The sequence below is a fragment of the Oenanthe melanoleuca genome, chromosome 12 (assembly GCF_029582105.1).
Source record: "Oenanthe melanoleuca isolate GR-GAL-2019-014 chromosome 12, OMel1.0, whole genome shotgun sequence".
NCBI lineage: Eukaryota > Metazoa > Chordata > Aves > Passeriformes > Muscicapidae > Oenanthe > Oenanthe melanoleuca.
Window position 1 is genome coordinate 15273748 of NC_079346.1, and position 26814 is coordinate 15300561.

Below are 26814 nucleotides of genomic sequence, written 5' to 3' on the forward strand. Positions count from 1 at the left end.
ATTCCCATCACTGTTGGCTTCACCCAGTATTCAAACTCAGAAAGAATGCACAATCTGGAATTCCACAAGGTTCTCCCTTGCCAAATCTTCTGCAAGCATCCAGAGTTCCAGGCACTCACAAGATTTGCAGTGTGATCATTTAACAGAGCAATCTTGAACAGGGAAAGAGAGGGAGAAGATATTTATGGAAGAAAAAATGTAAAGATTTAGATTTTGGTATGTTACACCATGCATACATAAAGGAGGTAGTGGTCTTTATTCTGAAGGACCCAGAGGAATTTCAAAGCCTAAAAGCAGATTTCCCTGGATGGATCTGTAAGAAGCATTCACAACATATAACCATCCTCTTTGGGAGGAGGTTCTCAGGTTAAGACACTTTTGCATTACTTCTGATTTGTGCAAGTAGTCTTAATTTCCCACTTGAGTCCTGGGAGAAGCCACAGAACCAAACACCTGCACCCACAGCCAGAGTTCTACAGGATGTTTTAGCAGAATGTCAGTGCACTGGGATTTGTGAGGCATTTTCTCAAATATGTAAACCAAAGAAATTTAGAGTCCTAAGGGAAACAGCAAAGCCACATTAGTCTGAAAGACAGCCCTGGCAATAACACACAGGATGATAGCAAGATCAGGAGGCAGAGCATGACAGAGCACTGAGGGATGCAAATGATGGGTGGGATCATCTTCATGCACCCAGATTTCTCCCCAAAACAACACAGTTGTCAAGGTTTTGTCCTAGAGTGAGCAAGGGGCAGCAGGAAGAGCTCAGGTTCATCTTCCTCAGCACCTGGCTTGGGGCCTACTTCACTGGAGCAAACTCAATTTCATCCTTCAATGTTTCCAAATCATTCCAAATCAAACTCTGACTCCTGCACCCAGAAGATGTCCAGATTTTGAGTGTCCTTCAAACTGGCCAAGTCAGTGAAGTTTTTTCCAAATCAAGTCCCAGGTTTGCACTTGGCAAAGAGGCGGAATTGAAGCAGAAATAATGTATCTTGATTTGAGACCAGGCAGAACTGACGTGGATCTCCCCCAACATCCCCTGACTGCTCTGGTGCTGGATCAAGAAGCCTGTGTCCTCTTTGTTAAGAGATATAATAAAGCAAAATTGCTGTCCTAAATATTACTAAAGCACTGGCTGGCATGTTTAATAAACCTTTCCATTTGGGTAAATTAGCACTCATCTGGACAAGTGCTGAAGTGCTGTTACTTGAAGAAAAAAATTCAATGCTCGGAGTCTAATTTAAATAATTATCAGCATATTTCTGCTCTGCCTGTTTCACTGAAATTACCAGGAGACTTGATGCAGTCTGAGTGTAAGTGCCTTTTGTCTCCTGTAATTTATTGACTCCATTTCAGTTAAGTTTTTGGTCCACTCACTGCCATGCTGGAGCACCATAACCAAAAAGGATTTTATGGCCAGACAGAGTAAAATCAGTAACAACTGATCTACTTTTACCCAAATCCCTTTCAAGAGCTGTAAGTTACTTCCTCATGTTCTCCACATGTGGTAGGTCTGTGGTAATCTGCTGTCCCCATAGGGTTGCTGTTTGGGGACCACAGACACCCATGGGGAAGACCAGCACAGTGATGGGGATGATGGTCACCCCATCCCTGGCAGCCAGGCTGCAGGTGTGGGCAAACACTGCCTCACAGAAACCTGTGCAGTACTGGGATGAATGCTGAAATACTCTCCTATACCCTCCAAAACCCAGAGTGTGGATACCACGTCTTTAGCACCAAATGCTTCATCCTACAGCCCTGCACTCATCCTGTGGCTGTGTTCCATAAGGGACCCGGCCTGGAGCAGCAAGAAGGCACAGGGGACAACCTGGGGACAAGCTGGGAACACAGCACTGACCTTCTGCCACACTTGTGGCACAAAGCCTCGGTACCCAGCACATTGGTCACAGGATTAATTTTATTTCTTGCAAGGAGAACATAGAGAAAACTCCTGAATTAGTTTTCTCCTTTTTTTTTTTTTTTTTTTTTGTTGGAAAATGGCAGTGGTATTTGAGCCTTTCCTTCTGCCTCCTCCAAGCCTGTCAGGGAAAGCATCACAGGACCACTTCCTTCGGAACACCGCTCTCTTTCTCTGGGAGCAGCTCCAGCCGAGCTGCCAGCAGCGCTGCTGGGGGTGCAGAGCCATCCCTGCAGGATCTGGCAGCCCTGGCAGGTGTGGCAGTGCAGGGAGGGCCAGGGGCTGCCTGGCTGAGATCAAGGTGATGCTCCTGCTGCTCCCGTCCCTGCGCCCGCATCCCGCCGCCTGCACCTCGTGCTGCCTGGCGAGGGAAGCGTCCCTCCAGGGCACCTTCTGCACATCTCACATCCACCAGCTCATCAATCCTTGCCTCTCATCAAAAGGCAAACTTATAAACAGGCCCAGACGCTTCTCCCAGGTTTAATGGAGGCAGCTAAGAAGCTGTGATCGCTCGATGTTTTCCAATGATAGCGGTGCTGCCCGAGGCCAGCTGTAATATTACCATGAAATAAATCTGCAGTGATATAATTAGCAGGGATGCTATTATGCTCAGGTTTTAGAGGGAGAAGAGCAGTTACTCAGAATGGGATCTTGCAGAGGTTCTGGGTTTGAGATGGGGATGGGAGTAGGAGAGACAGAAAAACTCTAATGTCAAAGCAGTGTGGACTTCCTGCATTAGTTTACATGCAAAATAAATCTATTTTTTTAACAGCCAGATATTATGGTAAACACAGATCTGTGCAAGTCTCAGGGTTAAAGCTTTCTCCTTGACACTCCAGCTACCTCTGCCCTGCAAGCAGCTGTGGAGCTCAGGTTTTACTTGCAAAGCTGCTGCTTCTTCCAGCATCCAGTCTGTGATGTGCCTTGAAACCCCCAAACCAGGATGGGAAGGAGCAGGGAGATACAAACCAACACAGCTCTCAAGCTCAAGTCTGGCAGGAGGAGATGACTGCTGTTTTCTCTGTCATGCTGCATCAAGAGAACACCACCCTGTTAATTTTGCCACTGGTACACATGAAAGGTAGACAAATACCACTAGGAACAACTAGGAGGAAAAGACAGAAGAGGCTGGGTTAGAAAATGGGATGTTACTCGTATCTGCAAGGAATAGCTAAAAAAGAGTTGGCACCTACACAGGGTTTTCTGTTGCTTGCAGATGTAGTGCTAAAAGTAAGAGTACAGAAAAAGGACATAACTAGAGCAAAATATTTTAGGATCAAGGGTCACGGGGGAGAGAATGGGAAGAACAAAGTCAACACATGCCAGGATTGATCCTCAGTTTTGACACACAGTCCTTATGGCAGTTGTTTAAGAGCCACATTCAGGGAAGATGGAGCTCCTCAGGACTCCCAGCCAGGACCCCTGGAAGGGTTTCTGCCCCACACACAGGACACAGACTCATGAGCTGGAGCTCCTGTGCCAGTGTCTGCATGTTATGCCATGGCTTGATTAGAAAAGGTGACATGCTAGGGCAGAGTTTGTACCAAAATCAAGAGATCATCCTTTAAATATGCTGGGCAGGAGATGCCCTGGAGGAAAATCCTGAAGTAAACAGCCTGCCCTCAGCTAAGGTTCAAAAACTCTTCATAAGTTTTAAGTGTGTTTCCAAATCTGCAGTCAAATCCTACACCTTCCCTCTTTTTAGCTACATTAAACTTTATCTCAGAATGTAATCTAGTAATAAAAATGGTTTTAAAATGATCTGACAAGCGCAAGAAACCCCATTTCTTTTAGACTGACAACTCTATTTACAGCCTTACATACATACACTCTGGTTTACATTCTGCATGCACACCAGGCCCTCAAGATTTGGGATATATCCTTTCCATCCACTTGCAAGAATCAATTTCAATCATGAAATGAAGTTCTTCAGCAGGCAGATGTAGGAAGAGAGATTGCTTCCAATGCTGGGGTCTCTGCACATCTCCCAGGACAGGCACAGAGGGATGGGCAGCCCTCCCACCCACATTTCAGGGCTGTCTTACTGCACTGGAGCAACCCTCCCAACTCCAGGGGGAGTCAGCCTTTCCAGCAAGAGCCACATGCTCGTCCCTGAGCAGGCTACAGGGCTGCTTTGGTGGAGGGGAGGTGCAAAACAAAACACAGAGAGAACATTTAGGATGCGTTCAACTCTCACTCTTTCAAAAGGGTGCAGAGAATTACCAAACTGCTAAACAGATTCACACTCAAAGCCTGAAGTGGCCAGAGAACAATAGCACCAAACAGGAGCAGAGCCAAGAGAAGGAGCTGTGAGCTCCGGGGAGATGTCATTGTCCTAATCACGCATGAAGGACACCTTGTAGCTGAAAGTTCCAGACCTTAATTAGGAGGCACAGCTCTTATTCCCAGGTGTATCAAAGACAAAGAATGGTCTCTCCAGGCCTCAGTTTCCCTGTGCACGAAGCTGGAGCAGTGAAGTACATCTGCACTAAGGGAACAGAGCATTTGCTGGAATGCACTTAGGAAGCCACACTTCCACTACCTTGAATTTTGCTTTTCTGCTCCCACACTCACCCAAGCACAAGATCCCTATCTCCTCTTCCCCATCACAGCTTCCCACTGCCCTGCAATGCTGACAAGCTCAACACCTTCCATATCTTACCCAGCTTCCTCACTTACAACAGACCAGCAGAGACATTTTCATCTGTTTGAGGGGAGAGTGAGGCACGGCTGAGATGAGCAGCAGGAGCAGCCTGGACCACGTTGGCTCCCTATATAATTAGCTGATATAAAAGCTGTGCCATCTACTGGCTTCCAGCTGAAACACTGCTCCCAGCACGCTGTCTTTGCTCCAGCAGTTCTTCATGTAGAGCTGGGGTGGAATTTCAACTCACCCTTGTGCAGGTAGTGGCACACAAGTGACAAGCAAGGGACAGCCAAAGACAAAAGTTCACTCTGCAGTACCAAAACCTGGCAGTCACTGGAGCCTGGTGTTCACATTTCACTCCCAGCCCTTATAATCCTTCACTTGCCATGGAATTACCAGCTTTACTTAAAGGATTTTTTAAAAAATCATCATGCCTGCAGAAAAAACAGCCAACTACCATTTAAAATTAACTCCCATTATAATGCCTAAAATTTTGAGAAGACATTTTGTCAGGCACAGTACTAACCTACAGCTGGCAGCCCTTCACAGACAACTGGAGTTACCCCTTCCACCAAAGCTGCAGGGTACCTCCAACAGCCTTTACTGCTGCCACCTGCCCACTCCCAAGGATGCAAACCCTAACACCCTAAGCAGAAACCAAGGGCATGCAGCAGCACCCCCAGCCCAGGAACAGTGAGCAGCAGACACAGCATGGGTGATGGAGGAGTCCCAAGCCCTCTGCTGCAGCCCAGCTCTGTCTCCCAGTTATCCCAGTTCCAGCCCCTCACGCCCCAGTTCAGCTGGTGGCTCCACCAGCAAGAGCACAGTTAAATATTTTTGCTGGCAACCTTTTCATGTTGCTTTCACTTCAGATCCTGCCGCTGAACGCTGACAGATTTCTCATTGCAAGGCTGTATTAAGCCGCTTTTTAATTGCATTTTGAGGGACCCAAAGGCCAGCAGGCAGAAGGGCACTTTATTTTTTCCTGGGAACATTATTTTTATTGTAGAGGCAGGAAAGGTTTCCATTAATCCTCAGCAAGCAGACAGCTTCCACGCAGCACGCTGGCTGCAGGAATGGCCCCTCCAGAGCACTGGGATGATTTCAGCATTGTCTGCTGGAATATCAAGGCTCCCAACAACTCCTCTTCAAAGAGCAGATGACAGGCTTTGGCAAGAAACTTGCATTAGATTGATACAATCTCTTTAATGTTATCTTTGGCTCTTTATCACAATTGTATGTGCAATTTACATTCTTGTCGCCTTTTTTTTTATTAAGATTTGCTAGATCCTTATCACTGATATTTTACACATTGTTGTAGTGTCACTCAAACATTTAATGGACATCAGCTGCTCTGGGAATATATAATAGCTCCTTGCTATGGGTAAGGCAGGATGTTGATGGATTTCAGGCTTGCTCTGTGAAGATTCAGTGGATGCAGAGCAAATGTGGGACAGAAAGCAGGGTGCTGTGGGCACCGTGCCAGGGCAGAAATGGAACTTGCTAAATCTACTTTCTTTAGGGGGAAATAAAACAAACAAGTGGGATTTGAAGAGGGCTTTTGAGACAAAAAAACTTCATGCAAGTCCATTAACCTCCAGGACCAAGCCTCCACCCTCTCACCCATTAGTCTTTAATTTCACTACCTGCCTGTAAACACAGTTATACAAATAACTGATTTTTAGTTCAGCCTGAGGATGAACCCCTTAAAAAAAAAAATCCCCATTCCACCTGAAATAAACTCAAAATTATTCACTGTCCCAGGTCAATTACTCCCATTCAATATGATTTTCCATCCCAAACAATGTATCTGAAATATTCAAGGGAAAAAATAGTGAACAGCAATAAATTGCTCAGAGGTTTTTCTGCCCAAGATCTTGGGCTTCAGAGAGCTCTCTGAGTGTCATGGAGGGCTGAACCCTCAGGGACTGAGGGCACATTTCTAAGTATGGAAGCACACACTCCATGCAAACCTACAGGCAACCTGCAGAAATAAATATTCCCCTCATCCTCTCCCACCATGCACAGATTACAAAGTCACAGGACAGGGTGCAGTAGCAACTCTAGGTACCAAACTGCCATGGAAATGCATTTTCTCATGCCAAAATTAACCAAGAAAATTCAAATAAATCCCCTTTTCAGTGACATGGTTTCTTTTATTTTGCAATCATTGCAAGCATATATTCCCAATCATGTTTAAAGATTGTTCTGTAAAGAATTAAATGGTAATTCCCTTCCCTAGCAGTAATTCCCTCAGAGACCTCCTTCTCTTCTGCATCTCTCACCAGTTTATATCTGTATCTTCACAGAGAGACCAGTAAGTCATACCCATCTGCTTTTACCCTTTCAACCAGCTCCAAATGCCTCCTCTTAGAGCACAGCCCTGCCAGACCTCAGGACCTTGAGAGGATAAGGACCAAGCTGAAGGATCTGAGTTTGGAGACAGCCAAGGGATTTCCTGCCCACACCAGTGGCTTTAGTCACCTCCACCTCTGCCAGGAGCTGGGAAAAACCAGGAAAAACTGAAAAACAACATGCAAACTGCTGTCAAATACATAACACAGATTGAGGAAGGGAAGGAAACACCCTTTAAGGACTATTTCATGTGTGTCTGGGATGCAGAGCACAGAAGACAAGGCATGCACAGAAATTAAACCCTCTGTTAAAAATGGATATTTGGATATGTTAGTTTTGTCCAATTAATTGAAACAACAAGGTTAAATTTAGCAGCAATTTCTTAATAACAGCAACTGTATATAAATTAATACAATCAAAAAATATTAGTTACACAGATTTAAGTAAATACAAAATTTAGCAGTGAGTAATTTAGTATAATTGGGGCTTGGTTCAAATAAAGCACAAGCAAAACTGACTGGGGATACCCTGAGTTGGGGTATGGGTAGGGCCATTCCTCTCACACTGTATTGAATCAGTCAAGCTAAAATCTCATTTATATGCTGTTTAATAATACATATTAATACAGAACGTTCTGGAAAGCTCCTCCTAGTTTCTGTTCCTAAAATCCACATCACTGTGTTGTGCTGCACATGCTTCACCAGTGGTCGAGGGTCTTTCACCTTTTCAGGGCTCTTGTTTCTGATGAAGGCTCTGGGTCTTCCTCAGTGTTTGCTTTTCCACCTCAAGCACATTAAGCTTAGGGTGATATAATTAAGTATATGTTCCCACAACAGGCCTTAGTCTAGTGACCAATACTTTGGAATCATCCCAACTGGCCCAATTCAAGGTTGAAAGTTTTATTTCTAGGTGCTGCTCTTAGACCTATCCTTACTATCCTCACTCAGGCAGAAATATCTGGAGGATGATTTGTTTAACCATTTCCTTTATCCTTTTTGCTTTGTAACAATCAAGTACCACTTTTCTACTGATGATAAATTGCTAACATAGTTACAATTTAATTAGCACGAATGGCACGTGTAACACCTCCAGGGCCAGCCCCCAGCCCGGGCACTCCGTGCGTGCCAAGCAGCCCGGCAGCGCTCGGAGGGAGGGCAGGCTGTGCTCGGGATAAAAGCCCAGCTAAAGCTGCCGTGACCCGAGCCGTGATCCCTCTGCCTCGGGCAGGGGAGAGTGCCGCACGCACGGAGGATGCTCCGGGCACAGAGCGAGCCGCACGCCCAAAATAAATCCGCGGCACAGGCAGCGAGTGCAGAGATAAGTGCAGGTACAGAGCTGGAGCTTGAGAACCAGCTCACCTCTTGACAGGGGAAGGGAACAGATGGATATTTCTGTCTTCAGCAAGTCAGGCAACTATTTATTTGGATGGGGTAGGTAAGTGTCCTGGGGTGACTTTATGATGCTTGTATCCCAAATCATCTGTTCTTTTTGTGCTGGATATTAAGTTTGCAGCTTTGAGACTGGTTCCAGGAGTGAAGGGGGACAGAAGAGGTGCAGAGTTTGTTATCAGACTGCACTTACTGCCCTGTATCCTTCACACAGACTGTGCTGTCTGCAGTGGACAGCAGGAGAGGGCTCTCCTTGGCTCTTAGCTGGGGAGGGACCACTTGAGTCTGCTTTCTGGAGGAACTCCTTTGAAAGTTTTCTCCCAAATTTTCCCTAAACCAGGACAGTAAGGAAGCTCCACTCTGGGTTGGAGAGCTATACTAAGAGACATTATCTTGTTCTCAGAGCTGGTTTTGCCTCCTCTCTTGCTTCAGGCCATGAAAAGGCATTGAAAAAACCCCAAACAACCAACCAGACAGGTGTTTTCTTTAAACACCAGCTGTCCAGACTTCTTACAGCAAGTGCCAGAAACAACAGCCTCAGTCTGCCAAGGGCAAGAGAGGACAAAGGTTTCTTCATCTGTTCTTTACCAACAGCCATGCATGGGGCTGGGGATCTGCCGTGGGGACCATCACTTTTCACTGCCCCATCTGTGACTGCAGATGCCCTGGTGGCACCGAGTCCATTCCTTGTCACAAGCCAGGATCAGCCCAGCACCCCTGGGTCCTGGGGGTGCCCCAAAGCTCTGCCCCAAAGCTCTGCTGCCCCAGAGGCACCCAGCAGCTCACCAAGCTGTAAAGCCCTTGGGGCTGGGCTGCTGCCAAGTGCTCACGGGAGAAGAAAGGGAAACGTTCAATGCAATCTGCATGGAAGTGCAGGAAGCCCTAAATTGTGTTAGTGCTATTAAGAAAGCTGGTTACATCGCTCAGCAAACTGGCCCAATACAGGTTTGATAGACTTGTTACAAACATCTGATTGTCCCTGATTAGATTAGACAATCAACCCCCATCCTGGTGCGTGGGCATTGTTTAACTCCCCTCTGCAATCTGTAAATTAGAATTCCAGACCTGGGAGATTGGATTCAAATTGGATTACTGGAGCAGGTCCAGCACAAGAACAATTGTGAGGCAGGAGAAGACACACACACGTGCATGAATGAACAAACAAACAAACAAACACACACATGGGGACTGTCAGCCAGGATTTGATTAGGAGCAAATTAAAAATAGAATTAAAACAAAAAACCACCAACCAGTAATTACCAAAGAAGTGGGAAGAGGACTGGATTTGTCACTATGGAATAAGAAAGCACAGAGGTCCTGCCTTTAAAGGGTTTGTTCTTCAGGATGTGCTGTGGTCCTTACTCCACCAACTCAAGAGCTGCTGTCCCTGGCCATGCAGCTGGAATGGTTCAGGAGTGCATGAGGCAATGAAGCCCCACATCTCACCACACCCACAGGTGTGTCAGAGCCCAACTCAGCTGTTTATTCCCTCTCTCCTAGCCCATCTTGCACACAGGTAATGTGTCCCTTAGGAGGCCACAGTGTGACCACTGGGAGCCTTCTGACATGCCCAAAGTCCCCTCAAGGCAAAGCCAGGGCTGTACCACACTGCAGGAGGGAAAGCATCAAGGGTTTGGCAGCACATCCTGCCAGCCAGTGGAGCCCCCAGTGCACTGCAGCTCGGGAGAGTGTCCCTCTCCTGGCCTGGGACCTCTCCAGTTAAACACTTCAATGACTTGGCCAATGCAGCTGGTCCAACATCCTTCAGACAGCTCTGCAGGCAGATGGCAACAGGACCTTGCTCTGCCAGATACAAGGGAGAAATACAGTAAAACCCCAGGGCTGCCCCTGCTGATGCTGACCCCTTTTGCTGCTTGCCACCAAGGCCAGAGGACAGCATCAACCCCAACAGTGAGGGAGGGAAGATTTCCTGATGATATTCTTTGAGTCCATGCCATGACAGAAGTCAGTGCCTCTGCTGCTGAGAGAGGAGGGAGCAGGGAGATGCTCTGAACTGGGCTGAGAGATGCTTTGCTGGATGCCAATTTTTGCAGCTTGTCAGACAGGTGGCACTTTTCATTGTTCATATCAGGGACCAGAAACCTGATAAAGACTCCATTCACCACAAACCTGCAAGGGAAATCTCAGGGCTATCAGAATTGTTAAAGGGATAAACCTGTCCAATTAAATCCCCTCTTCACTCTTGATATATATGCTTGTGCCAGGCTCAAATGGAGCTTGGAACTAGTCCCAGTTGAGCAGTAATGCACTGAGTGTTCCACCAGGACTGAAAGCACAACTGGCCTGAGATCCTCCCTCCTGCAATGCCCCCCTGACCAGCTTCACCCTGAGAAGCTGATTTGGTCAGTACTTTGCGGCAACACACCAAACTCTCACCTCACCCTTCAGCACAGGATCCTACAGCATGGCTGAGTACTAACTGCATCAGCACTTCAGAAGAAACTTGCAAGAAAAAAATGCCAGAAAGTGGGAAAACTCAAGGCTGAGGTGGAGGGGTGCAAACAGGAGACAGACCAGTAAAATAGGGTTAAGGCAGTACAAAACCCTAAGAATCTCCAGACCAGCCACCTTATCTGTGTGCCAAATCTCAGCTCTTCCAACCTCTTTCCCTTCAGATCCAAGGTAAAGAAAGATGGGAACACCTACAGCCACATTCCCCCAGGCTTTGTAGCCACAGGAAACCCAGCCAGACTTCCCTGCAGGATGCTTTAAAAATACAGGAAATCCCCAGTCTTGTCCTTTGTATTCTTTTTTCTGCCAAAAGTGTCTAATGCCAAGTGTAGATTTTACTACTCTGGTTGCAGTAAAATCAGAGTGAAACATTTTGTGACCTCCTACACCTTAGCTGAAGGAACAGGAACCTTGAAATCTCCTAGCACTGAGCCCTCCTGCCAAACCCCTGCTTTCCCCCAGATGCTCATTCCACACTGGAGCTAAATATGCAGCAACAAAAATATGCTATTAAATTTCACAAAAACACAATAAAAAACTCCCCCCTAAATCTTCCTCCTATTCCTGGCAAGTGCTCTCATCACCAGAGCCATGCAAGGAGCACCAAACCTGTTGCACACATATATATCTACATAAGTTACACAGAGATGTATTTAGTACACATTACAAATTCTGATACACAAAATGCCACTTTTCTGCACTTCTGCTCAACACATCACATCTGATACTGCACACAGCTGTGGTCCACAGGAAATGCAACAAACTTCACCTTAACTCCAATGATTTTGCCAGTGACATACAGCTTCCAAATTAATTCAGCTCTGTGGAGAAAATACCAGCCCAACCACGTCACCACTGGGGCAGTGTGAGAGCCTGCAGGCATCCAGACCATGTTCTGTGGGTCAGCAGGCCTCTTTTTGGAGATGAGGGAAGGCCACCAGCACAGACAGTAGTTTTTAGGCTGGGTACAGTATATGAATAGTTCACTTCAGGGCATAACCTACTCAGTAAACTGTGGGATGTGTCGCTCTCAGGAGGCAAAGCAAATTGTCTGTGGTTAAATATGTGAAGAATGAAGCAGTCAGCATCCAAAATCAGCCTTCACAAGAACTATATAAAAAGGAGAAACAATCTTAAAACATATCATAGAATCTAAAATTTCCACCTCTCAGCCTCCTCCTCCATCATGTCACAATTTTCTTCTCCCCCAGTCTGTGGAGCTTCAGGAAAGAACAGACCTGGAGGCATCACTCACATACTCAACATAGTATTCTAAAGGAAAGAAAAAGTGCCCCTTGGGTTTGGGAATCTGGACCCACACCATGTACAGCCTCAGGTGATGGCTGTGCCCTGGCTCACTCAGTGCCCCACCAACAGCAAACTCCAACATCTGGGCTCCCAAAGAAGCCCCAGCCTGTCCATATCTCTCTGGGCACATACAGAGGCAAAGAGGGGTTTGAACACACTGAGAAACTGAAGAGGAGATAGGAAATAAAGTTGAAAAAATGAAAAAAAAAAATCTACTTGGCAAAAAACCAACCTGATGAGTTCTAGTCTCAGATGATGCAAAGCCATGAGCCAGTGTGATTCCCAGCACAAGGAAAACCCAAGAGGGATTTGCTGTCATTAGGTAACATGACACCTCACTCCTTTCCACACCTTACAAAAGGTGTCTTTTTTAGCCCTAACAAGGACAAGCTCATCAGTGTGGACAAAAGCAGGGCATTAAATTCCCACCCAGCCAGGAACAACCTGTTGCTTCCTCACACCTCACCTGTGGCTCTGAACTCCCCCACAGTGCAGTACACTGGGTAAATGCAATGCCATCTCCTTCAGGGGTCACTCCATCTTAGCCCTTCACTTCCAATTCAAAGGAAATTAGATGGATTTTTGGTTTTGAAGGCCATCTTTTTTACCTCCCCTCCTGTTAAAGCTTGGGAATAAAAAGCAACTGGAACTACAGAGCACAAAGGGGAGTGGGAGGCCAGGCTTGAAGCAGTGAAATCATGGACAAAGGACACTGAAATAGGGAAATCCATGTCAAACAGAAACCATTGTGTGTACATGGGGTACAAGTCCCCCAGGATCCAGAGGGGATTGCAAAAACATCTTCCTAGGAGATTCTTTGTCCCATGATGAGACTGTCACCTGATACGATGCTCTGGAACAAAAAGGGAGTGACAGCACCCAAATAACCAGCTTCTTGCAGGTGCCTTATTTTAGGAATTTAGCAATTACCCTCTCTGCCACACACCCAGCTCCAAAATGCACGTGGGAAATGAGTGTCCTTTAGTACCAGATCCATGGCACAGCACTGCACCATGGCTGTCAGGGCCAGACAGGCTCAGTTTCCTTGTGCTTGGTTTCTGCCTCTTAGAAATGCAACACACAAGGTAAGGAAAAGAAATGCTCTGCACATGGTTTAATAAAGGCACATTCATATTTTCACTTAGAAACAGAGGAGAACAGGTTCTTTGATGACTGGGCTGAGTCACCACCTAATCAGAACAGTGCTCTGAACTGTGCACCCATGGTTCTGCCCAAAGCCTCGTGAGCACCTTCCTGCAAAGCCCCACTGAGGCCCAAGCAGCATTCCCTTCTCTCTCTGCAGCAAGGGAGACAGGGATGTCTCCTCAGGAGAGTGAGCACACCAGTGACAGGGCAATTAGCACATCAAGGAGAGACTCCATTTCTCCCTCCTCACCTGCCCTGCCAATACATGGAGTCCCACTTGCCTCAGATGCTGAAAAATACGTTTCAAGAAGTCATCATCACTCTTGTGAGTCATGAGAGAAGAGGAGGAAATGACTCCAGGAGAGATGATTCAACTGAAGGGAGAGTTGAAACAGATGAAAACAGGCAGGAGAATGGAAGGAGCTTTGGGAGCCCATTGCTTCAAAGGAGCTCAGCAAAATGTGGAAGAAATTTAGAAGATTCAATTTCTCTTTCCCCATCAACTTCCCCATTTCCAGATTTTGTTGTTAGTACCACCAATCCAAAATGTCAAGAATTTACATGGAAACTGGATATAAACACCTGCTCCATCTGAGGGTGTACTCTGAAGGAATCCTCTTGAAAGACTAATTTAGGTCAAGGGTTCATAGTTCCCACTATAAAGACAGCACCACCTGTGTTACCCAACCAGCAGTGCCAGAATCACACCTGTGACAGGTGAGCCCTTCACAGCACACCTGAGTCCTGCCCAAAAACCCAACAGAACAGAAAGACAGCTGGAAAATGAAGAGGGTTATTTGTACCATGGACACAGTTCAACCCTTAATCTAGCACCAAAAGATGAACATACTCTCTGCAAGTCTGGGTGACTCAGAACAAAGGGCAAAGGAAAACAGTGTGATTGATGAGCTGAAACCCAAATGTCACAGTGGAAGCACTCAGCACAGTCTGTGTAACTCAGGGTTATTACCCTTCTGTCACCTGTGTCTTCCTCCAGCATCTATAGGTGCTGCACATCTCTGGAACATTTCATATGGTACATGCTCAAGTATGCACACAAACTCTATGAGCACAAGGATGCAAGTTCATGTTAAGAAAATTGGTCTTCCTGATTTTCACTTCCACAATCCTTGTGGAAGGCAATGCTGACAGTTTACACCTTCTCAGTCCCACTTCAGCTCCTTCCACTCAAACTGAAACTTGGTGTGAGTCCCAAGTAGGATTATTCTTTGATTCCCAGAGTAAGAAATTGGGTAAACAGAAATCTTCTTCACCCCAGTCCCTAGTTACTATCTTTGTCAGGCACTGTGGACAACCTCATCCCATCTGGGCACTCAGGCCAGACTTTGACCACCCTTGGCTGAGATCCTGTCTTGAGACTCCCCTGGCCCACATGGGTGTCCTGTGATTCCTGCTCCTTCCTGACACCTTCTCCAAGCTCCTCCTTACCCACTGTGGAGACAGGTCACTTCAAGCTCTCGCTGCCTCAGTAACACCTCAGTAACACCTCAGTTACTGCAATATCCCTTCTCTCCCCACAGCACATTTCCCTGTGCTCCCATTCCTGTCTATCAGGCTGAAGGGTCTTTTTGGCTGCAGTGCCTCTGTGGACACACCAGCTGTGTTACCTGCTCCAAGCCTCCCTTGTCTGTCCCCTGCAGACACCCTCCAGTGAACCAAGCCACAGGCTGCATCCAGCTGCCCACACTGCCAGATGCCCATTGTGCAATGCCATGTACAACTGTGTTTTGCAGCTCCTGGAGGGGGTATCCATCCCCTCTGCAGGGGAGAAGGCTGTCCACCTCTCCAGGAAGGCAGTGGCTTGTCTCTTCCAGCATGGCCCTGCTGCCACTGCTGGGTTTTACTGAGCAGGCACCATGGATCAGGTCACCTTCCTCCACCACAGATAAAATGAGCTCACTTTAAAAGGAGTGTTACAAAATAGGACAGCAGATTGGAAATGTATGCAGATACCCATGAGGGCAACCCACACAGGGCTCAGGTCCCAGGCACTGGCACAAACCCTTCAAGCACATAATCTCCTAAACAGGAAAGGCTCCACTAGTCCAAAACCCTTCCAGGAGCAAGAGCAGGGACACTGCAGTGCCTCTGCTTCCAGAACACCCCCAGCTACATGACTGGGTCAAATTTGCTGCCAGGCTTTTGCTGCCAACTTGTATTCTTGTGGCAGCACCCTCAGGTGTTTGCATGATGGTGGGAGGAGATAAAAAGCAGGAGGATACCTAGAGTACCTCCCCACATGGCACATCCTTGCCTCACATGCTCCATATGAATCTGCCCAACTGCAGCATGCAGTTCCCAGAAAAGGCCACACAATGATAGGAATCACTTTGAAGCCGAGATCATACTGCTATGCCAGCCTCAACCCTCTTGTTTAAACTGAAATCTCTATCAAAGGAGATAATCTCCTCCATCAGGCCCCTCTCCTTACCTTTAAAGCACGGACTTTCTTGGCCAAGAGGCTCTCAATGTCCCCTGCGACCTTCTCCACCAATTTCCTGGGCACATTCTCCTTGACTTCAAACAGGTTTTTATTGTCATCATAGATCTGAGGGGGGAAGGAAGAGAAAAAGACAGTCAATATTAGTGAGGAGTGCAGCAGTCTTCCTACAGAAAAGCTGATCCTCTAACAGAGAATTCTAGCAGTGTGGATTAGCTAACAATATAAGCTTTGGAAACAAGGGGAGCAAGAGAAGAAAGGCTTTGCAACCAGAAAAAACAGGAACAGCCAACCTGCTGCCCACAGCACTGGCACTACAGCTGCCTGCTTTCACACTTGTAGGCACTGAGCATCCCAGCCTTCCACTCAAAAGCTGAGCTGCCCATCCCTGCCTCTGCTGAGCCACTCCTGTGGCACAGGCACAGCCACCACACGTGCTGCTGTGCCCTCCCTAGCCCAAAGGCACCCCCAAAATCACTGACCACCTCCCCAAAGCCACCTGCTGAACTTGGCAAGGGCAAGCCCAGCTCCCTGCCCACCCCAGCACTGCCTGCTGGGTGCAGGGGCAGCTCTGGGGCAGCAGGAACAGGAACAAGGGGATCATGTGAAGCAGGACAGAACCCACATCTCTAACCAAGGCAATTTGACACCCTCAAGAAATGACAATTTCTACAACCAGTCCAGACTGTGGTGGGTAGAGGCACAAATCTATACCAGGATTATCTTGAAGGCCAATGCAATTATCTGTATTTGGATGTTTGCACCCCAAGGGGCAGCAGTGGCCCACAGGCACATCATACAACTGCAGGGAGCAACCCCAGAGCCAAGGGAAGTGCTGCTGGCATCAGCACTGCCTCAAGAAGGGATCAGTCCACCAGAGGACTCCACCACCACAAACCCCTCAGTCACCTGCTCAGATGATTTTGTGACTTGTTAACCCCACCTGCCTCCAGACCCAGCTGACCCAACACAGGCTCAAAGGGAAGAGCATATTACCATCATCTGAGATTATTCCTCATGCCTTAAGCAAGGTGCATGAAGAAAACCACAAAGCAAATAGGATTCTGCTTCTCTCTCTATCCCCAGGCTACTTGCAAATACCTTCAGCTCCAGAATAGAGACATATGGAAACAGAGAACCCTCCAAGGAGAGCTGGACCTCCCCAAGGAGGTAGCAGACTCCACACTTAACTGCAAACTCCATGCTAAGCATGTCTGGCACCTGCCCAAGCTTGCATGATCCTCAGGAGCTGAATCATGCTTCCCACGGGACAAACCCTGCCTGTGCTGAGCTTCACTACAAGTGAAAGACTCTCTAAGTGGTGATTGTTGCAGAGCTGCCATGAGGACTGGGGTGCAGAAGCAATTTCTCATGACACAACTGCCCTGGGTCTCAGAGCAGTAAACAACAAATTTCCACATGACAAACACACCCAGAATCTACTCCATTTCACCAGGGCTAAGGAGAGGCTCAGCCAGAGACACCCAGCAGGGCTCATACCATCACAGCTCCTTCTCTTGGTGGAGCCACCAAAAGTAAAGGTACAGGCAGGTGCCCAGGATCTGGACAGTGGCACATCACAGCTCAGGGACATGATGAGACCCTCTAAAAACTACTTACTGCCCTCTCTTCTTTCTCCAGACCTTAAAAAGAGCTGGAGCAGACAGCAACTCCACATGCTGAAGGCACTGTCAATGAATTCAAGAGCAGAGACATGCCCCAGCTCCAGCCTCCCTTTTCCTTTCATGGTTAAACAAAGCAGTTTCTGAGGCTGCAGCCACAGAAGTTCACTGAGAGACTAAGCACAAGGCTGCTCTTCCAGCTGTGCACAGTCCCTCCAGACTGCTGGGTTAATCTCCAGGCTTCCACTTTGCTTTTTGCAGTTCTCACTGGGCCTCTGCTCTGCCCAAGCTCCTTCTTTCTTCCATGGCACTAGGAAATTCCTAACAGCAGTCTCTTCCACATACACCATTACACTATTCTAGCTTTACTCCAGCAACTGCTTCTTTCCCAAAAAAGCCCCAAAGGATTCAGGTTGCCTGCCCTGGCTGCCAGGACAGGGACCCACCCCACCTCCATCAGTGGAGCAGCACACAAAAGGCTCAGCTTTGATGCTTTCTGAGGAAAACAGAATTTCTGTGAATTTTTGTGGTGACTGACTTGCAAGAACACAGCCCATGAGCCAAGACCAGACACCTGTGATCCTCATCTGACTGCTCAGTCCCTAAGAGGCACATGGAGCATGGCTCCAGTGCCCTCCCCAAGGCTCTGCTCTTGCATGCTCCACCCACCATCCTTCAAGGAAAGGCAACCCCAAAAACCTGATTTGTCTGAAATGGGCTGCACCCAAAGCACTTTGGTCCCCAAACCACCCACACTTCATTAATTTGGCAATTCCTGTGTGATCACAGTGATCACTCTGTGAGCACAGGGAGTCCCAAGAGGATGCTTTAGTTAGAGAAGACATTTAGGAGGGTTCCCCAGACTCCAGAATAAATTATTTCATAGAGTGGTTTGGGTTGGAAGAGACCTTAAACACCATCTCATTCCAGCCCCCTGGCATGGGCAGGGACCCCTTCCACTGTCCCAGGCTGCTCCAAGCCCTGTCCAACCTGGCCTTGAACATCTCCAGGGATGGGGCAGCCACAGCTTCTCTGGGAACCCTGTGCTAGTGCATCACCACCCTCACAGTAATTTCTTCCTTAATGTCCAGTCTCAACCTCCCTCTTTCAGTGTGAAGCCATTCCCTTTTGTCATGTCACACCACGGCCTGGCCCAAAGTCCCTCTCCAGTTTTCCTGGAGCCCCTTTAGCAGTGGAAAGGGCTCTAAGGTGTCCAGGCTGAACATGCCCAGCTCTCTCAGTCTGCCTTTGCTCCAGCCCTCAGGTGATCTGCATTGCCCTCCTCTGGTCCTCCTTCACATGCTTCTTATGTTGGGGGTCCCAGAGCTGGATGCAATATTCCAGGTGAGGTCTCACCAGAGCAGAGGGCAAGAATCACTCACCTCCCCCCAAACCCACTTTTGATGCAGCTCAGGATACAATTTCTGAATGTTTTTCACATCAGAGCCCCACCACACCCCGAGGTTCAGACCAAAAAGCTTGTTTTGCCAGCAGCAGAACATCCTGCACTAGATAAGAACACCCCACGTTGGCACAGAAGGGGTTAAAACAAGGAAAGCTCGTCACAAAGCAATATTCCCTCACTCTTTTTTTCTCCCCTTGGTAAGTAACAGCACAACAAAGTCATGTGCTTGGAAGATGCAGGATACCTCCAGCTGAGCAGCAGCAATTAGGAAAGCAAAGAAGAGCAATCTTCAAGGAGAAAGCTTTGGGTACAGAGGGAGTCCTGACATTAGTATTTTCCTGTTATGAAACACAAATTGTCTCCTCCTGGCTACGGACAGAAACCGTGCCTGTCCACAAGGGAGGGAAGAGCAGAAAAATGAACCAGGAGCTGTTCCTCCAGCCCTCTCTGCAGCTGCAGAGCTCTGTACTCATCGTGGCTGAGCAGCTCACCAGCTTAATTAGAACAATCCAAGACAAATTAACAGTGACCATACGTGCATGAGAAGGTCCCAGACAGGCAGGGCAATGAATGGTGGGGGCTCCAGGCAGCTCAGAGAACTTCACACTCTCCACTGCAGCATTTTGCTTTGGGTTGTTCAGAACGTGGCCAGGTTTTACTTATCTAAAGTGACATTTCCCATATTGGGTTTTTCCTTGAGCTGAATCAAAGGGAGGATTTTCTGGCCAAAGACATCCCGAACATTCCTCAGCGATGGAGAAAACCTTTAGTTTTGTCCAGATTAGAAAGCCATTCTCATTGAAATTCTCCTGTGATCCAGTGCTCTGGGACCTGTTTCTGAAATGAGTAACACCAGTGACCTCAGAGTCAAGAAGCTGCTGCTCCTGAGCCCGTGTTGGTACCCTCTGACCAGCTGTGTCAGCACCCCTGGGGAGGAGGGGTGCAGGTTGTGTGCTCCTGGCAGACTGGTTTTACCTGGCAACACCTTGAGCAACAGGCCTGGCCTGGCTTGAAGGACAGGTGTCTGCCAATAAAGGCAGAAGCTTCTCTTTGAAATGGAGAATGTAAACCCCCTCCCTCCAAATTATTATTATAATTTTGAAATTAAGGGGCTCTCAGGTAAAGATATGGGAATTAGGAATAACAGTTCCTCACTAGGAAAATTGAAATAGAAATGCAGTATTACACAGAACAATCCCAAAACCCTGCCAGAGTCAGAATCCAAGCTGACACCCGTCAGTCAGTCAGGGTGTTGGCACAGTCCCATTCAATGGTGGCTGCATCCTCCTGCAGGGGCAGATGTGGTTCAGCTGGAGCAGTGCTCCTGGAGAAGGTGCAGTTTCCTCTGAAGCTCCAGGGATGATGTGGAAAGGTCTGGCTTTCCTCTGGAATCCAGTGGGAAGAAGGTTCCTTGGTGTCCAAAATCTCAGTTTTTATCTGGGTAGGAAAGGCTTGGCTCCTCCCCTGGCTGGAGCATCTCCCAATGGAATGATGTAATTTTATCAGTCATGCACTGGGACTCAATGGGCCAGCAGCAGATGATATCTCCTGGAGGGAGGATGGATTATGGAAAAGATAAAGATGATTGCCCCAGCTGGTTTAAAGATGGCCCATTAGCAGATAGTATGTGCCAGGAGATCAGGGTCACTGCCCCACCCAGCTGCAGCAGATGGGGGCAGAATTCACATTTCTGGTCACATCCTGTATTGCAGCCCAAGACAAGCCCCATCCTCTCAGAGCCTCCCTGCCAGGCAGGGCAGGTGGGTGGCAATGCAGGGACAGGAGCAAAGCCAAATGCTGCACTGCTCCAGCGTGTTGAAACAGAAGTAACACCCTTGTATTAGTCCTGTTCAATGTGGTTGGCAAACCTGAGATTACTGGGCAGGTGAAGGGCTGGAGAGAGCCCCTGAATTACCCACAGAGGGAGCAGCCCTCAGGCAGCACAGAGGAGAAAGCTGCTGTGCTCAGAGAATGGGGATTGAGATCACATTATGAACTGAAATCTCAGTAGAAAGTCTGGGAAGGGCTGAAGCTGGATGCAGTAGCAGAAGATCCTGGCAGTGGAAAGGTGTCCAGCAGTGGAAGCTGAGATGAACTAATAAGTAGCAGGAGCAGGGGGAAGTGAGAGGGAATATTAACAGCAGCCAAACAATAGAAAGTACTGAGTTGAAACAAAAAAATAAAAGCAAAGAAAAAAAACCAAAACAGTGGCAGGTGAGGGGAAGAAAAATCCAACTGTTCAAGACAACCTGCAACATGAGAAATGTAATCCTAAATACTCCTAAGCATAGTGCAATTACAAACAGCCAGGAAAATGATTTAAACCAGCCCAGAAGTGCTAAGTGGCCTCACTTAAGAGCAAAGCTGGTAAAACAACCAACTGTCAGCACATGTTCCCAGCTGCACCTGTACAGCCAAGCAGGCAGATCTGATTCTGCCTTGAAACACCATTCTCCAAATTCACTTGTTTGCCTTGCTCCTAATGCACAATAAATGATGCTCATCTCTGCTTTAATTCCCTCTGTGCCTATATATTCAGGGAGCTGTCAGAGTTCAGAGAAAGAATTTTCCTCTCCCCAATTCCCTGGGAGCACACCCAGCACCACAAAACTTGGCAGCCTGAGAAAGGAGCAGGTACAGAAATATTCCCCTAAGTGCAGAAATCACCATTTGATGAGCTGCCATGAGAGGGCCCAACACCTTCCCATGGGTCAAGGTATCCAATGATAAAATGTGAAGAAAAATAACAAATCTCAGGAGAGCACCCTGTAAAGCACTACTCAGTAAAAATTGTCTCCTCAGCCTTCCTTGTGTCCCTCAGGCATTGGCCTCCCCTGCCAGCTCCCCATCCAGGAACTGAGGGGAGGGCAGGGATGGTGAGTACACCTGCAGCCCAGAGCAGCCCCCTCCCTTCTCATGCCCTCCATGTCACATCTGCCAAGAAGCAGATGTGCTTTCCCCAGAATCAGAGGGGCAGCACTGCACTGTGCTTGCCCAGCATCACCTTCCTCAAGAACAACAGCAAGCAAAAAGCTGAACCCCAGCAAAGCATCTGGTACCCCCAGAAGCTGTCAGCCCCACTGGGGCTGCACCCACAGCTCAAACCCCCTCTGGGGTTTGCTCAGGGCCAAGCAGGGAGAGGCTGTGGTGCTCCAGCTCCTGCATCTGATCTGGGTAATAGTCATTTTCCAGAAATTAATTTTTTTCTCCACCTCTGTATGAATCCAATACACCAGGTTTGGACAGCTGCAGTCCAAACAGCAGCATTTAATCACAGTGCAAACCTGGCATGTTTGCAAAAGAGCAAAGTACTACGTGCAGCAACAGAGCTGCTTCCTTCTGCTCCCAGAGCCTTCCACCTCAGAGCTGGGGTGCTGCAGTGAGGGAGGCCAGAGGCCAAACCACATCTCTGCAGCACAGCACCCACCCCAACATAACCCTCGTGCCCCAAGGGGGCTGTGCCATGCCATGCCATGCCCCACAAAGGCCAGCAAGCAGGGAAACAAGAGGGTTTTCCCAGCCAGCCTCCCATTATTCTGGGAGGCAGGGAAGGTCTCTGTCCAGGGTCCCACTTCCAGCTCCTGCAGGCAGAGCATGCCTGGGATCAGTGTTGTACAGTGACCCAGATACGGTGTCTGCAAAGGGAATTCATCAGTGCAGCCAATACTGCAGCAGGATACCTGCCCTGAGAGGCACTGCTGGCTCTCATGCTGCTCTGGAGCTGCTCCTGGAGCTTCAGGTCTCCCTCAGAGAAGCATCAGTCTGGCCCACTTTGAGTCTCATCTCACCTGCTGCAGGGTCCTTACCATTTCCTCACAGCTCAGAGTCAAGTGAAGAGGAAAGAGAAGAACCCTTGCTTTTATCTTGAGTACACAGAGCAGACCCCTCTGACAAAGCAGGAGCCCTGAGAGTTGCCCAGCAGTATAAATGACCAACAAGAGCACCATGAGATGGTCAAGGCCAAGCAAGGAACACTGAAGCTGGGTAAGAGGGAGGAAAATGAGTGCCAGACCCCAGAGATGCTGCTGGAAGATGGAGAGTGCTCAGGGCCACAGGCAGAGAGCAGAGACAGCACGATTTCCATCTCACCCCTCATCACTGCTGCACCTACTGTTGTTAAATTTCATTGTCTGGTGCTTATAGCCCTTGCAATGATGGCAATCATGGTGGTGTCTATCACATTAGGAGGATGTCAGGCTCGGTGCAGTGTCAGGGACAATCAGGCAGGCAGTGACAGGAGTGACAATGGCCTCGCTGGCAGCCTGGCAGGATGGCAGTGCCACTGTGCTGCTCTCCCTGTGCAGAGCAGGTCACACAGCCCTGCAGGGCCAGGAATGCCTTCTGGAGCAGCAGCCACAGCCAGGGAGGGGCCAGAGCCTGCCTTGCCCTGCTGAAGGGTCACAGGCAAGGGGAACAGAGGCTTGACAAATGTCCCCCAGAGCTGGTGCCATGGTGCCACCAGCCCCCAGGGCACAGCTCTGTGAGCACAGCCCTGAGCCTGCAGTCGTGCTCCAGTGCACACAGGAGGCAAACAGCTTGACATTTACTAACCCCAGCTCCCCCTCTCCTCAGTGCCATCTCCCTGCTGTGCTCCATCCTTCCCCTACCTCATACAAAGCAAGCACCCCCTGAGCAGCTTTCCACAGCTCTCCTGCAGAGGCAGGATGGGGAAATGTGACGTTTAGCTGCTCCTCAGGGATGGGCAGCTATAATTGAAGCAAACAAACCATAGAACTGAGGTCTCTCTAGTTCACTAAAGAGCCTGCTAAAAGGCAGCAGTAGCACAGAGAACGTGGGGAAAGAGGGGAAAGTAGCCCACACCAGCAGGGATGGAGAGGGGGAGCTGCTCCAGTGCTCTCCATCCTGCCCCAGCACCCACACCTCCCATCCTCCGTGGCCCTGGCTGGACTTCTTCAGGGTCACCAGCCTCTACAGCTGAGACCTCAGCCCTGCCAGCCCCAAACCTGGGGCTGATATACATGATTTAGCAACTAGTCAGGGATAAAAGGCTATGCACTGTTAGCCTGGATTATAGAAAACCTCTCCCAGCCTGGAAAGCAGCTTTTAGTCTTCACCATCCCAAACCCTTGTATGGGGAACTCTCAGAGCAACAGACCTGCCTGGGTGCTTGCAGAGAGGGAGAACCTTCTGCAAGGAAATTCAGGATCACACAACTTCAAACTTGCTCTTCTCCTTTCAGATAACGTGCTGCAAAAATAAATTGCTGCATAGTTGAAGACAGAAGGTCTCAACCAGGATGGGAACTCTGCCCAGACCCTCCTCTGCACACACAGCCACTTGGCTGGTGTGAGCCTTGCTGCCAGGTCAGGGCACAAGCCCCCCAGAGCCTGCTGTGCTAATGTACAAGAGAGAGAGAACAGCTACAGCTTCTCAGAAAAATGCCCAAACGCAGCCAGACATCACATGATCTCTAAAAATACAAGCTTGTACAGTAAAACAGAAACAAACAAACAAAAAAAAACCAACCCAACCTGATCCTGGAGTCTGGCTGCTTTCTTTGTTATGTGGGACATAAGGAAAGCTTTAGTAAGGAAAATGGTATTTTTAAAAGGTGCTTCAACTACCCTTTTTCAGGATTTGTCAAATGATTACTGAAGTTTGATTAAGTTATGTTTACACAAAATACACCTGCTTCAGATCAATGGCATTAAAATTGCACCTCAAACACCCTGGGTGCATCCTAGGAGGACTGATTTTATCAGTCACAGATAAAAGGTGCTATTTTTCTAGATTTCAGGGTGGGTATTGTGAAGAAATTATTTTACTCAGAATGTGGTGAGGCCCTGGCACAGGCAGTCCCATCCCTGGAGTGCTCAAGGCCAGACTGGATGGGGTCCTGAGCAACCTGCTCTAGTGGAAGGGGTCCCTGCCCATGGCAGGGGGTTGATATGAGATGGTATTCATGGTGCCTTCCCACCCAAACCATTCTGTAGTTCCTGTCAGAATCAGTGCCTCCACATAATAGACCACACAGGGTTTTCCCCAGAATTCCCAGAGAATGAGGAAGATGAAAATCATTAGGGAAAGATAAAGCAAGAAACATCTCCTCAGATCCCTCTTGGACCCCATGTGGCTGCAGTTTTGCCTTTTGCACAGCCCCTGAAACACTTTTTTTTTTTCTGCTGCTTTTCTCTTAAGGCCAACTCTTTAGGACACTGAAACTACAAAAGCTCATGGAGACCCAAAGTGGGATCTCACCAGACTCCATTTCCCTGGCACTGATGGGGATGAGAAGGGGCCACCACTGCCCTGAGAGAGGTGAAAAGCACTTCAGCAGGCTCCTGGCAGTGCTGGGCAGGGCTGCTGCAGGGGGCACAGGCTGCTCCCCACCCCTTGAGCCCCCAAAGCACACACAGCTCTTTGCTCTGCACTGACTGATGCAAGACTCACAGATCCTCAAAGGCCTGACTTTAAATAAATAACCAGACCTCTTTCTCAAAACAGCTTTATCTTTCTTGCCAGAAATGCTTTTTGTAGGAAGGGCTGTGGAATGGAGCTGTGCAGCCTCTAACACCAAGGCTCCCAGACATATTTTGCAGGCTTCCTTTTATCAAAGCAAGAAAAATAGTAACAATCACCCCACACTGCCTTTTATTTTTATTGATGGCTACCACTGGCCAAATTCAGCTCTCAGCTGCAGTGATGCAAATTTGGGATGACTCCACTGACATGGAATTTAACTAAATCTCTTATTAGAGCTAAAGCAATTGAAATCTAGGCCAGCATAAGTCAGCACTGTCAACAGTTACCCCCACAGTTTTCTGCAGAGTAATGATCTATTTTAAAGAAATTGAACTTTTAGAAACAGGAACTTGGCAACTCTCTCAATTCTCTTGATTTACCTTCTGATATAGGTGTTGGGGCTTTCTCTGCACTTCAGAGATTTATAAGCTTTTCTCCCTAATCTCAAGCACTGGCAGTATTTCTGTGAAGGCACAGGCTCACTGGAAGCACAGCTGGAAGAGACCCACCATCTCATCCCATGGGATGTCCAGCCCATCCCTCTGTCTCATTCAGGTCCCACCTCACAGCTGTTTACAAACTCTGCTCTAATCCACTGTGCTGGAGAGCCCAGGCTTCCCTGGCTGATGTCCTTCAGTGTTTCTGTAGAATCAAGCATGGTCTGGGTTGGAAGGGTTAAAGAACATCTCGTTCCAACCCCTGCCATGAGCAGGGACACCTTCCACTATCCCAGGCTGCTCCAAGCCCTGGCCAGTCTGGCCCTGAACACTTCCAGGGATGGGGCAGCCACAGCTTCTCTGGGCAACCTGAGCCAGGGCCCTATCACCCCCAATAAAGACTTCTTTCTATTATTTTATGTCATTCTGCCCTCTGGCATTGTGAAGCCTTTCCTCATTGTCCTCCCAGTCCATGCCCTTGTCAAAAGTTCCTCTCCAGCTCTCTTGGAGCTCCTTTAGTCACTGAAAGGGCTGCTAGAAAGTCATTACTGATGTTCACTGTGAAGTCCTCTCTGTTGTGGAACAGGCTCCTACAGCTTTGCCTCATCACCAGAGGATATGGAGAACAGATTTCCAGACAGCTTTCTTCCACACATTTCCAGACTCATCCTTTTTCCTGCTAGTGCCTTCTGCTCCCTGAGCCAGTGGGGTCCAGGAGCTGTAACAAGAACACACCATGTACCTGGAGATTTTAATAAAGAGGTGACCTTCTGCAAAGTCGTTTCAGCTGAGATTTTCAGCTTAGTCCCACCTCGAAAGCATTACCAGCAAGATTTTAGCAGCAGCATTAAACCCTACAGCTGGCAAACTCAGCCCAGGTTTGTTTTCAGCACAGCTCTGGAGAGGTACAGGGGCAGGCCTGGTATGTACCCACAGAGATCCCAGGGGATGTGTCTTCTGAAGGCAGCCTCTAGGGCTCTGACATCCCAATGGAAAGACTCCACTAAAAAATTCAGAAACCTCTGCAGCATCACAGAGAATAGGGCTGGAACAGATCTCATCAACTCAGGTAGACTCAGCCTGTTCCCATATCCCCAGCAAAAGGTGGCATCGTGGATGTGTCATTTCTAACACAATTACCACAGTCCTCTCGTTCCTAACCTGTTCCT

At 48.2% G+C, this 26814-nt stretch overlaps 1 protein-coding gene across 2 annotated transcripts in view; it reads right to left on the reverse strand.

The window, feature by feature from the left end:
* The window catches only part of CACNA2D2 (calcium voltage-gated channel auxiliary subunit alpha2delta 2), a 205167-nt gene that overhangs the window by 107590 nt on the left and 70763 nt on the right, over positions 1-26814 (reverse strand). For both annotated transcript variants that reach the window (XM_056501746.1, XM_056501745.1), the window contains exon 3: positions 15690-15806. In XM_056501746.1, coding sequence (XP_056357721.1) covers positions 15690-15806 — 117 coding nt within the window. The remainder of the gene's footprint in view (positions 1-15689; positions 15807-26814) is intronic.